Source organism: Dunckerocampus dactyliophorus, chromosome 3 (genome assembly GCF_027744805.1).
Source record: "Dunckerocampus dactyliophorus isolate RoL2022-P2 chromosome 3, RoL_Ddac_1.1, whole genome shotgun sequence".
Lineage (NCBI taxonomy): Eukaryota > Metazoa > Chordata > Actinopteri > Syngnathiformes > Syngnathidae > Dunckerocampus > Dunckerocampus dactyliophorus.
Window position 1 is genome coordinate 32,333,436 of NC_072821.1, and position 13,391 is coordinate 32,346,826.

The 13,391-nt window shown below is 39.3% G+C and overlaps 2 protein-coding genes across 3 annotated transcripts in view; one reads left to right on the forward strand and one right to left on the reverse strand.

Moving 5' to 3' along the window:
- The window catches only part of LOC129178917 (caldesmon-like), a 34,634-nt gene that overhangs the window by 1,244 nt on the left and 19,999 nt on the right, over window positions 1-13,391 (reverse strand). For both annotated transcript variants that reach the window (XM_054771607.1, XM_054771606.1), the window contains exon 14: window positions 12,879-12,978. In XM_054771607.1, the coding sequence (XP_054627582.1) occupies window positions 12,879-12,978 (100 nt within the window). The remainder of the gene's footprint in view (window positions 1-12,878; window positions 12,979-13,391) is intronic.
- On the forward strand, window positions 4,508-9,165 carry LOC129178916 (proline-rich protein 33-like). The gene is made up of 2 exons (XM_054771605.1): window positions 4,508-4,966; window positions 7,186-9,165. Exons 1-2 carry the CDS (start codon window positions 4,910-4,912, stop codon window positions 7,978-7,980), a joined length of 852 nt encoding a protein of 283 aa, XP_054627580.1. The 5' UTR covers window positions 4,508-4,909; the 3' UTR covers window positions 7,981-9,165.

Sequence of the window (13,391 nt, forward strand, 5' to 3'; positions counted from 1 at the left end):
TGTTTCATGTAAGGATTGTGGATGATAGGAAAAATTCCCAAAAAAGTGCAGTTTTCCTTTAACCACAAACAGTATTCTACACTGGTCACAATGTGTCAGTAACGTTACATAAATTAGGCAAAAGCCACCGCAGGAAGCACGCTGTTAATGCTAACGTGTGAATCTATGGTATGTCTTTTATGTCTAAGATGTCGTATATTCTATTGTTATGTCTATACTACAAGTACACTGGGTAATGGTAATGTAAAGGTGACAATAGGGATGTTATTTCATGTCTAGAGGGCTGTATTAATGCTAAAAAAAAAAAAACATATTTAGAAGATCGTAAACAGGTTTTCTATGCTCAAACCACAAAAATATTTCATTTATACATAACAAATCCTACTTTGTGGAAATTCACTTATTACGGTCAGGTCTGGAACCAGTTAACCGTCATAAACGAGGGATGACTGTATATGTATGAAAAATCTATTTATGTAGCCCTTTTGACGAAGGCCACAATGTGCTATACAGTGGAACCTTGGTTAGCGTCATTAATCTGTTCCAGAATGTACGACTCTAACCGAGACAGACGCTAACCAAATCAATTTTTCCCATAAGAAATCATGTAAATCCAATTCATTTGTTCCAGAAAGCCAAAAAATGCACACAGAACATGTTTTTTAAAAATAGCTTTACAATTATAGTTTTACATGCGGAAACAAACTCAAAATGCATAAACAGGGTTCCGACAGACTTGACATTTCAAAATTCCATACGATTTCCAGACTCAATAAATAGATGTGTATCATGTCAATAAATGGTGGAATTAATGGTTTGTTTTCATTATTCTGAATGTGTATGCCGTTATGTCACCATATGATTTCCAGGAGATTATAGCTAGGTAATGTAACTCATACAAAGAAAGACAAAACCCACATGCATTGTCGGTGCGGCAGAGAAGGTGGTGACCAGATGACAGTGCTTTTTCCCCCTACATATGACTCACAACCGCTGCCACTCCCATGTTAGGGATGTGAAAAGATTTAACATAAAATCTGCATTTAGCTTTTTGTGTCCATTAAGGATCTTTAGCCAGTCAGTATTAATATTTAGGCTCTTTAACCCAGTCTTCAGAAAACTTACATTTTCCAATTATCAGTTCTGTCTAAGATGGGTACAGAACCTGTCTGTTGAAACAGCAGTAAAACTTGATGACATCTGGGCAGGCTTTAAAATGGATTAGAAGAGGACTGACCTTTCAACTTGTCAATCTTTTCCATACCTGCGTTGGAACCCTGCACATAAATGATGAATGAAAGGGATAAGCTAACATTTAAGTTTACTTTTACCACCTTTACCACCTTCCTTTCTTGAATTCAGTAGCGTTTCTCACCTCAAGTGTCTGCTTTTTAAAAAAATTTAACATGGCTGAAAAATAACCCAAAATGGAGCCAAAGAAAGGTGCAAGTGTCAGCATTTTGATCAAGAAGGTGAGACACACAATTGAATTTAAGAAACAACTCGTGCCAAAACAGGAACGTGGTGTTTGGTGTCCGTGTTGATCTCACTGCCTCATCACGTCTTTGGGAACAACACGTCTTCAGTGAAGGTAAAAGTAAGTGTTCATTTATCCCTTCATTTGTCATTGATGTGCATTTAAAAAACGTGTTTTGTGCTATCATTTGCGAAACTTGTAGAGTAAATGTGTTAGCTAGCAAAGAACTACAGAGTCCACCGCTGATGATATCATAGACGGGCGATGGAGCTGACTTCTGGTTCCTGTTTCCATGTATTAGCAAGCTGCAGACAAGGACATTTTGTGATAAAAAATACATTGAGGACAAAGTTGCACTAACGCAGTGTATTAATAACACAACAAGACGTGTGCCATACTTTACACTAACCTGAAAATGTTGACCATAAATTTTCTACATTGACCGAAAAAATGTGTTTTTTAAAAGTCGTAATATTATGAGAAACAAAACAAGATAAAATTGTCATTTCTGGAAAATTAGGTTGGGGAAAAAGCCAAAATATTATGGGAATAAAGTCATAATATTACGAGAAGCTGATTTATGAAGATTATTTAAGAAGAAAATTGCAATATTTGGAAAATTAAAGAAGAAACAACAGCAAGAATAATTTTGCAAGAGCAAAGTCAAAATAATTAATTTTACAAAAAGACATATTCTAACAAGTTTTTATTTTACGAGAATAACATCGTAATGTTATGAGGAAAAAACAAAAATTGGAAAAGGCCAAAATTTATACTAATAATATTTGCGGCTGTTTTGTTAGTTGCCCGCAGCACATTTTAAATATATAATTTAACAAGGAAGCTAAAAATCAGTAGTAATTTTACAAAAATAAAGTCAAAATATTAAGAGAACAAAGTAATAATTCTAACAAGTTGTAATTTTACGAGAATAAAGTCATAATATCATGAGGAAAAATAACGTAATTTTAGTAGCATAAAGTTGAAATATTTAAGAAAAATATATTTTTTTTAAAGTCTTAATATTATGAGAAACAAAACAAGATAAAATCATCCTTTTTGGAATATTAGGCTGGGGAAAGTTAATATTGTGGGAATAAAGTCAAAGTCGAAATATTAGAGGAATAAAGTCATAATATTACGGCAAGCAAATTTACAAAGATAATTTAAGAGGAAAGTTGAAATATTTGGAAAATTTTAAAAGACAACAGCAAAAATGGGAAAAGTTCATACTAAGTTCATACTAATAACATGCCTTTTCACCAATATGGGATGCAGTTTTTTCTCATTATGTAGTATACATAGCTTCCTCGCATTCTACAAAATATCAGAGTGGCCCTTGCTGAAAAACATAACGTACAATTGTAACTGGGTGTGACATACAAGTGGTCAAACATTTACTAAACAGATCCAGGACCATTAAATATTCATATAAAAACATTGCCATTAAATTCAGGTCTCATTGTTGCAGTCATTTATGGATTTTCAATAAAGCAAGTTGACTGATGTTATCTTGTGCAGGACGTGACATGCTGATGGACGTAAGCAACATGCTGGAGTCTGGTCAATATCCTCCACCCTTACTGCCAAAACCTGGCAAAGACAATGCAAGGCTACAGAAATTAAAGAAGAAGAGAACCAAGAAAAAGGGCAGTCTTTCTCAGACACCCGTTCCATTCCGCTCCTGTTTGTCACCCGTCAATGAGGCCAGCACAGATCTTGAGCATAGCGACCAGTCCAGTCCGCCGAAGACGCCCGACTCAGTCTGCACTGTGGAATCTTTGTGGTCCAATTTACAAGTTGGCTCCCTCGGCGATCGGTCTGATCAAACTGCATCTGCATTCCCTTACCCTGACAGCAGCTCCTTCGCTGACAGCTTTCCTAACAGCAGACAGCAGCCCCACAAAAGTCAAATCAGGACTTCTGAAGAGCAGGTGGCACCCCTATATGAATGCTCCTCATTCTTATTTGATGAATTGACTCCTTCCACCATGCCACCTGTGGTATCAACCTCAAGTTTGAATTTTATTTCATCAAATTCCCTTGGGTCAGCCACAACAATCCATCCTGTCACTGTGTCACAGTCCAGTCCTAAAATATCAACGCATAACCTGCCCCGATCCCCAGCTATCCTCAACCATGGCCCATGTCCAACGCCTTCTCAAATTGCAGGTCTGCCTCCTGTTCCAGTGCTGCTATCAGTTTCCAAGACACAGACAGAATATTTTACTCCCAGCCAGAGGGAGACAAACACCAGTTTGAAAGAACACGTTCTACCCAGTAAGTCATCATCTTGGAAGCCTGCGTCTATTAACAATGGTCACTTGGTAAGCAAGACATCGCCAGATATAAGGTGTGATGGCCCCCAAAACACAATTTATGTGTCAAAAGCTAAATGTTACGAGATCGCAAAACGTCCTTCCTCACAAGACCCAACCTACATAGAAGAATCATTAGAATTTGCATACATGACGAAAAAAGAGCCAACACCAGCTTTTCCCAAGATCTTACATGGAAAACCCAAGGATGCCTCTTGCACAGAATCATCCACTCCTTCTTGTGAAGTATCTAAAATGTATCCTATTTTAACAAGTACAGCACTGAACTCCTCCCAAAATGGGTTAGGTTCCTCAGTTTCTGTCAAGCTTCCAAGTAGTAAGCAACATGCTGAAATAGAAGTAGAGCAGAATGAAAAGAAAAGGCAGAGCCATTACAAAGGGATGGCGATTGAAGATACCTGTAGGAGAACCCTGAATATAGGGTTTTCAGGTGAAGAGAATTTAACATTGAACACTACGACAACTGGCTTTGCCAAACCAGGCCTCAAAGAACACAGCCCAAACCTGAAAACCGACCAAGCTGCACACTTACCAAAGGTCCCATCATTTTTGTGTACTGCACCACAGAATCCTAATCTTACCCCAATGCAACAGTTTCCGCCACAAGGATCTACAAGTTTGAGCCACCTTTTGCCCACCTATCATCGTCATCACGTGGAGGCACGCAAATCTTTGTCATCACTACTGGAAACACAAATGTCCCTAGCCACCTCAAAATCCAAATCACAATCTACATATTACGGACTTATTCCTGTTCAGTATGCTGCCCATGGTGGAATTCGAACTTTAACATCATATCAGAGCCTTGTACCCTGCAGAACTGAACCAACCTTTTTGACCAAAACACAGCCAGGAGATGCTGTAGATGTCTCAAAACGTGAGTCAACAAAACATCTTAACGGACATCAGGATCTGCCTTCCGCACAAAAGAATTCAGAACTTCAAAGAGAACCGTCCATCCAAAACAACAAAGACGTATTTGAGAAACGTTGTGAAGTCAAAACTCTTCAATCTGCAACATCTAGTTTGGATATAACAAAACCAGAGCTTCCCCTTGGCTTGGTACATAAAAATATGTATCAATCCACAAGTGATGTATCTACACGTAAAGCCTCATACTCTGAGGCTTCAATATCCATTCCAAAAGCAGGTGAGGTACACACACAGACTGTGACAATGCTTCCCGTAGAATCCCCTTTAAATACGATCCCATGTCTAAACAACAGCAATCATGATTCAAAAGTCATGCGAGATTCAAATACAGAAATACAATGGATTCAAAACCTTGTAAAGTTAGACAAACCTGCAATTTCTAAATCTAACAATAATTTTCAGTTAGAATCCTCTGACTTGACTGCAAGGCAAAAGGTTGGCAGGAATACCAGTGGTGTCAGATCATCACCAGTCAATAATAATTTACCAAATGCCAAGCCTTTTAGAGGCCGAGATGAGGAAAAGCTAGTTTCAGATCATCCATCTACTATAACGGCAAACAATGCTGGGTTACACAACCAAAAAAAGGTCTTAAAACCCAAACAAAGTAACAGCAATATGCACACTATTCACGAAAAAGTACACAGTGGCTGTATATTTAAAACTGTATCTAAAAAACAAATTGTCACGACCGCAGAATTAAGGTTTCAAAATGAGTCTGCGACGCAACAAAAAAGCAGCAAATTGTCTGAGACACACAATTCTAGACTCAATGAAACTGTCGAATGCAATAGGTCCTTCCTAGGAGAAGGTCTTTCTTCTAAATCATCAAGTGTAACATGTCCTAACCCTGTGAATGAATTTTCAACCAACAATCCTATGCTACATACCAAACTCTGTGACATATCCACAATTCCAACCAAATCACCAAACAAATTCCCTTGGGAAAGAGACCAACAACCTCACAAAACTAGTCACAATGGAGGGAGTTTGAGCGTTGACTCCATCAAGGCCTCAGAGGACAGACTGCGGGCATCTCTAAATATTCAAACTGACCTTGCTAAAAATACTATAGCCGTCAGCAAAGAAAATATAGAAGGTGAGGTGAGCATTGCCAAAGTGCATTCCCAGCCGACCAATGACAGTGTCTTTTTGACCGAAAAATTAACCACAGAGTCTTCTCACATCACATCGGTTATGCCGGAAAACAAAATAACTGGGCTTAAAGATATAAAAAATACCTTGACTATTTTAGATAGAAAAGCACTGCTGAACCTGGTGGGTAGTGATAGTCAACATTGCAACACACCATTCATAGGATCACTGGCTTTCAGCAAGACAAACATCACAAACGTGAGTTCTGCTCTCAAGTCAGATCTAAATACCAATTTTGGTGGCAATCTGTCATGTAGTCCTGTCTCTGAGGTTATAGTAACAAGCTCAGTGATGAGTGGAAATACACGCCGTATCAAACCTGTGCCTGCAAGTCCTACAATGAAACATGTCACTCAAAAAAGTCCTTGTCTGAGAAGATCAGAATCTTCAACAAAGGCAGCAATGAATGCAGTAGCAGAAAAAACTGAGAACCAACCTCATTTCACACAGGAAATGATATCTCAAATGAATTCTCCAGATTGTATTACTGCAAACATATTGAGTAAAAGTGTGGCAAACCCTTTGTCTGAGAACAAAGTTCCAACTTTTGCGACTTTAGAAGGCTTTCAGACAAGAGTGGAACAAATGACCCGCGTTGGCAAAGAAGCAAGTAAATCTGTTGAAGCTGACGTTCACAGGGTACATATGAAAAACATTTTACATAGTGTTGTAAATAAAACAACCGCAACAACTGATCACGTGTTACCTAAAGTCACTCGATCTGATCATGCGCCACGGAGTCCAACAATACAAACTAAATCTTTGATCGCCCCAGGAGACTCCTTGTTACAAGAACCAAGAGTTTGTAGTATACCAATAGAAACCTTTGATTCAGTATTACCACAGGCCCCTCATACTTCTATGTACAATACAACAGATAACAACCCCTCTCTGGTAAAAGCGAAAGGTGATAAAATGTCTACAAAAACAATTTCCAGCATGGCTCAGTTCTCCCGACCCAAAAATGTAAAAACAAATTTGCCGTCAAATCCAGAAGAAGACTTAAATATAAAAATTAAAACTATCCCTCCCATCTGTCATTTCATCGGTCTAAACACACATCCTAGTAAGCAGGTAGGAAGTCGACCTTCTTCTGCCACTGTAGAAAAAAAACCTGTTGTAAGCTCCCGCAGTCCAGCCTTTTCTGACGAAGGTCAGCCTCTGACAGAGCTACCAGTACAGAACATTTCCCCTGCAATGCCAGCAACAGATACTGTCATGAAATCATCCATAGTTAAAGCTGCTGTGATTGATTCTACCACTCCTGCCTCTCTGCCTCAGGCCTCAGTCTCAGTCTCAACTCCATCCCCAAACAGAGGAACGTCACCGCTATCTCAGCCAAACACTGGACTCAAACACAAGGACGTTTTGAACATCAGGGGTACACCAGGAAAGGCGAAAGCCCCAGCAGTCGAACCCTTCACGAAGTCAGTGACATCAACTGTATCTTCAATTTCTGACAAAAAGACAGCCGGGACAGGAACATCACCCTCACCTTCAGATCCCAAGGCAGTGGAGAAGTCAAAAGGCCTTAAGGGTAAGCTCAGTGGATGGACACGGCTTAAGAAACATTTGGTGGTTGAACCAGAGGAACCTTCCTTTCCCGAGCCACTGGCTAAATCACAGGATGAAAGTGCCGACCAAATCACACATCATGATTCTTCTAAGGATGAATTGCCAGAAGATCAATGTGATAATCAAGATCTGGTGAAGAACAAAGAGAGTCCCAGAGCCCTAAAGATGTGGGATGCCCTCCTTTTCCAAATGTTCTCCACAAAAGAAAGAATCCTGCACCAGATCAACATCACAAAAAAAGATTCAAAAGATCCAGATAAGAAGAAAGCCTTGAAAGACTCCCAATTAGACGTTCCTTCCTTTGTCAGTCGCCTTCCAGTTTTGCTCTACAGCCCTCGATTTGATGCCAGGAAACTAAAAGAGGCAGCAGAGAAGCCACTAGCAAAAATAGCAGCAGTTTTTGAAAGGGGACTGTTAAAACGAAAAACTCAGGAGGATGATCACAAGGACTTCAATAGAACAGCCAGAGGATTTGGCTCGACTAAAATAAAAGAACTGTAACTTCGACACATGAGATTTGGGTTGATCAATTATATTATTTGGAGCCTCTGTAATAAACGTATCTTTTGAATAATTTGGGATGAAATATACAAATGTGATGTTTGGCATGTACAGTGAAACCCCGGTTAGCGTCTGCCCCGATTAGTGTGTTTTTCAGCTAACGCTGAGAATCAACGGCACAATTTTGCCTCGGTTTGCGTACATTCTCCAGTCACCACATGTTATTAATACACTGTCTGAGTCCAGCTGTGTTCTTAATGTATTTTTTTTTATCACAAAACATCCTTTGTTGTTAGCATCCTATTAGCTAGTGAAACAAAATGGCAACTGGAACCAGAGGTTCCATCGCCCGTCTAAGATGTTAACACTTTTTCATAGCTTTACATGCATAAAACGCGATGTGGCAGCGAAATCAACCACTACCACCTTCCTGTTTTCACTCACGCTCACGTCAAGAATCACGTCTTCATTGACGGTAACTTTAAATGCTCATTTATCCCTTTCCTTCATACTTTGTATATATTTCAAATTGTTTTATGCATGTAAATCTATAATTGGAAAACTATAAAAACATGTTTTGTGTCGGATTAATTCGATTTACATTATTTTTACTAAATTTAATTCGGTTAACGTCCGTTTTGGTCAGTCCTTCTTGAACGAACTAATGACGCTAACTAGGGATCCACTGTACTGTATGTATGATGATGAAAGCATACGCTACACACATTTGTTAATTTCTGCAAAACAGCAGCCATATATGCCATAATTATTTCCTCCCTACTGAGTTTTCTAAGTTTAACCTCTTACAAAAACATGAACAGATTTTGATGTGAGGTTTGTTTTAACAAGTCAGAAAATTCCAGGAAAAAAAAAAAACATTAAGTGAAGGTTCTAAATGAATTTGTATTGTGTTGCCATCAGTAAAACATAGCAGATGATCAAATCATTTCCCCACCTACTGTAGGTTACAAGAATGTTTTAGTTGTAACAGTTTGGTTTTTTTCAGCACTGATGAACCTTGCCTTGGTAGACAGTTGCCCTTTTTGTCTAAAAACGTCCACTAAATAAGTTGCACCAGATGCAATTGCAATGAATATACAGGACATCATATGCAAGGTCTGTATTGACATCATTGAACTTTTCATAAATGTCATCCAAAAAGAGTTAGATATTTGTTTTTGTTTTTAAATGTTTGTTATAGAACTAAATCACTGCCACTAAAGAAACACTGCACTTTTTTTGGAATTTTGCCCATCTTCCACAATCCGTATGTAAGACATGAACACACTTTTTTGTGTGTGTTCTAAATAGAGAAAAACAATGCACATAATGGGATTCACTTACTACGCCTATAGAGCCCTCAATTAAAACACCTCCAAAACCCTACAACAACGTGTTATCGTTTTATGAACACACTGTGACCGTGTAGTAGCCGGCACATTCATGATAACATGTAACAATTACTATATTTTGTCGTATTTTGGTCATTTTAAACATTACCGGAACTTCCTTCCTGGGCGCATTGATTTCACAGATCCCACAGCAACAAACGCTACTTCCGCCAACACCAGCAGCATAGAAAGCACGTTCGCTATTGCTAATCATGGCAGGCTTCGTGAGATCGCCGACGAGTACTACATTTGACTTTTATGTAGCGTTTATAATAACGTTGCTGGGTGCTTGGCAGATCCATCTATAGTGAAACACTAAGCCATTCTCGTAGCACTAGTGCTAAATGTTTCATGGGCAAAATAAGAGCCTAAGAAAAACAGTCACTTACAATGTCCGATGGCTGTATCTTTGAGCACAAGACTTGTACTCCCCGTTGAGCTGGTAAATTCAGGATAGTCCTCAGGTAAAAAATGCTGCGAGCAAACGAGCATCCAGCTGAGCATCTTCCTAAAGATGTTGACAGCCAGTATCCACTAGTTGACCAACTTTTCCTCTTATTGCCACAACTTTCTACTACACACTTGCGAGGCATGATTTGTAATTAACTTTTCCAAACTCACAGGCGATGCAGCAACAGATCCAATAGCTAACAATATCTCTCGGTAATGGCCTGAGACATTGTGAGTGGCGCTGTGAGCGAGGTGCTGTGCCACTACGCCAGAGAGGTAATTCTTCGGCGTTAGCTCCCACAATAACAATGTCGCTGTAGCTTGGTTAAAATGCAGGTCACGTTATGTAAATGGAACATTGTTGGCATTTTTGGAGGTTTTTTGGGAGGGCTTTAGAGTCGAGATAAGTGTGTCCCGTTACATGCATTGTTAGCTGCCTCATGCTAGCTGTGTTTAGATATTTTTCAATGTCAGTTTTCACATGTCCCCTTCGTTTTTTCAGGATCGTTGTTTTTCAATGTCAACTTCCTGTTTTTTTCACATTCAATGAAATAGTTTTCACCCACAACTTAATGGCAGTGTTTTGGCATCTAGGAGAAAGACTAGGAGTGCATGAATTGGCTTCAAGACAGAGATAAGAGCTGGTCTCTTCTATCGGCAAGCTAAATGTGACTTGTTAGATACTGTAAAGTTAATGTGTCATTGTGCTATTGTTACCCAAGTGTTAAGCTAGTTGGCATGTTGGCCAGCAGCAAAGTCAGCAGTTGTAGTGTTACGTTGTCATCAGGCAAAGCGTAAGGGTGGCTATTTGTCTTAATGTATGACGAACTGACCGTGTTCATGTCATCGCTGTAAGCGAAAATGTGGTGTTTGTTTTTGGAATGCACTTTTCCGTCAGGTCGAGTTGATCCTGACGCAGCAGAGCTGTGTGTGTCCCCACCATTGAGGCACACAAACACTGAGGTAAATACAGTAATTGTGCAGGCCACAAAAACAACAGTATTGTCGTTCAGGTATAAGCGGGATAATCTAACGCTGCACTATTGTATCTGCTGTGATGTTTGTCTGTGCAGTATTTAAAAAGACAGCGGTAAGTGGACGCCTCGCTGGACACGAGGGAATGAGTGAGAAGATGTGAACTGCCCCGACACTAGAGTAGACTGGACTGGCTTAACCATAAGCACATTTTTATATGCACATGTTTGTATTGTATTGGATACACAATAAACATTTCAACCAAAGCGTGTCCTTTGCCTATTCCTGCGTTTCACTGTGGCTTTACTTCACTATATCAATCACAGATCATTTAAACATTACAGTATGTGCAAGACTATATCTGACCATGTATTCATATTTACACTTTTTCATATCATTGTTAACAGTACAATTCTTATTTTGTCAAATCTCGGATTATATTGGCCTGCATCTCAAATCTATATCTAAATATTGGCACTTGGATACAAGCAGTCGATTCCAGACTCCGCCCCAGCACAGCGATCCAGCAGCGACCCGATAGGGACCATGTGATCACAATATCAGTGTTTGCTAACAAAGTAGCAAGGAGCAGGAGTGATGTCAGCCGTGCGGCAGTAAAAAGACGTTGCATTTCAGTGTAAAACTTGTCATGCGCAAGTTTCCTGTGGTGGCACAGAACTAGGAAAGTTGAATACAACCAACCTCATAGCACATATGAAGCAGCATCACAAGGGAAACTGCAAAATAAGTCATAAAAGTGTAGCTGATTCGTGCTTTTCCAACATTTAATAAATAAATGATTGCTGTTTCCTGCTTGAATATGGACTATTATTAGTCAATAAATATAAAAACATGACACAGATTACCTTCACCCTGCAGTCAGCCATGGCAAGTCCGAAATGACAAAAAGTTCTCCCATTTTGTGTGGAAGTGGTATTTTTTTGGTTTTGTTTGTCCTTCCGCTCTCCGTTTGAAACACTTCCTTAAGTTTAGAATAACTACATTGGAGAGGCTAACCAGTAAGCTAGGTAGCTTGCTATGCTAGCGGCGGCCGTCTCTTATGTCCCTGCAGTAATATCGTAGCCTGTGCAATGTGCTGTAAACAAAGAATAATATGAATGAAAAAGAGACTCGAGGGGTGTCATTTGTAGGGATGGTCGATTGGCCGCCATTTTCCGTAAAAAAACATGTGACCGACATACGGCGATAAATGCCTTTCAAAGCCGATCACAAACACCGATTGGCATGCAGCGGCAAACGCTACATGTGTCACGTTGGGTTGCCAACACCCGTGTTGAGCCAACAAGGGACGCACTATGTGCCGTATTGCCGCGAGAATCAAAACTAGTCTATTAAACCTCAATGGCTTTGACAGCTTGCCACAGGTTACACCAATCCATGCCAGCATGTTCGATCACTCCCTTATCAAACCTATTGCTGTTCGACTTTGTTTACATGCTTTGGCCTAGCTGTCACTGGCTTCGGACTCCATGTGTGACTTTTTACCACAGTGACATTTTGTTTTTAACTCAAACAAGCAATGCGTTTAGTTTGGAGCTCGTTTTTGTCCCACGGGAAAGCTACAAGTGGATATCACGTTCATACGGGGGACGTACTGCACAATTTTGCTCTCATTGTCATTATACTAATTATGTCTTGTCCTCAAAACTCTATTTATGCGTCATTGTGCTTATGCTGGTGATACTATCACAGGGGTCTCCTGTGTTGCCAGGTGATTTTGAGTAGCTCACAAAGGCTCAAGGAATATTTGCTTCAACTCTTAGTAGTTTTGTAATATAACTGTTGAATTCAGACTTTATGCTTTTATATAACGGCAAATGGCCATAAAGATAACGGACACACTGTTTGAGTGGAGATCTGCTTGGGAAATAAAGCAGTGTACAATTGAAATGTTGCCAGTCATAAATAAAACACAAATAGTTGACAGCTCTAGTAGTGATGAAAGTTGGAGACCCCTTGTGTGCATTTGACATCGCAAGTACAGTAGGTATCACAGGTAAAGCAAAAAAAAAAAAAAAAGAACAAACAAAAACAAAAAAAATATGCATGATGGCTGCTTACCTGACCAGTTTGTATCTCTACAGCCGTCCTCATCAGAAACCTTCTCATACTCCCCATGACTCGTCACAACACAGGTATGCTTTTTAGCGGTCGTGCATTCCTACAACAAAGTTGAAAAGCAAGGAAACAAAGACTGAGAAACTACTATAATGATCATCTTTATTTATACTGTAATTTTAGTATTACTTCAGTATGTAACACCGATATCAGTGTCACTCACTAATCTCCACACATCTGCAGTGCACAGCAAGAGCTCCATCAACGTATTTTCCAGATTCATAAGCAAAGTTCCATGTGTAAGGCCAAAAAAGTCCATACCTACTCAACTAATATAGTTTGGGCATAAATTCAAATAAGGATATTAACTGGCTAATAAGGTAAACGTTACTGCATTTTTTTTTTTTTTTTTTAGTAAAAGCAACTGAATGTATTAATTTGATGTCACAATTATTTTTTCCCCGGCATCTTGATAAAGAGGATTTTCCTAATTATTGCACACAACAAAATTCTTGA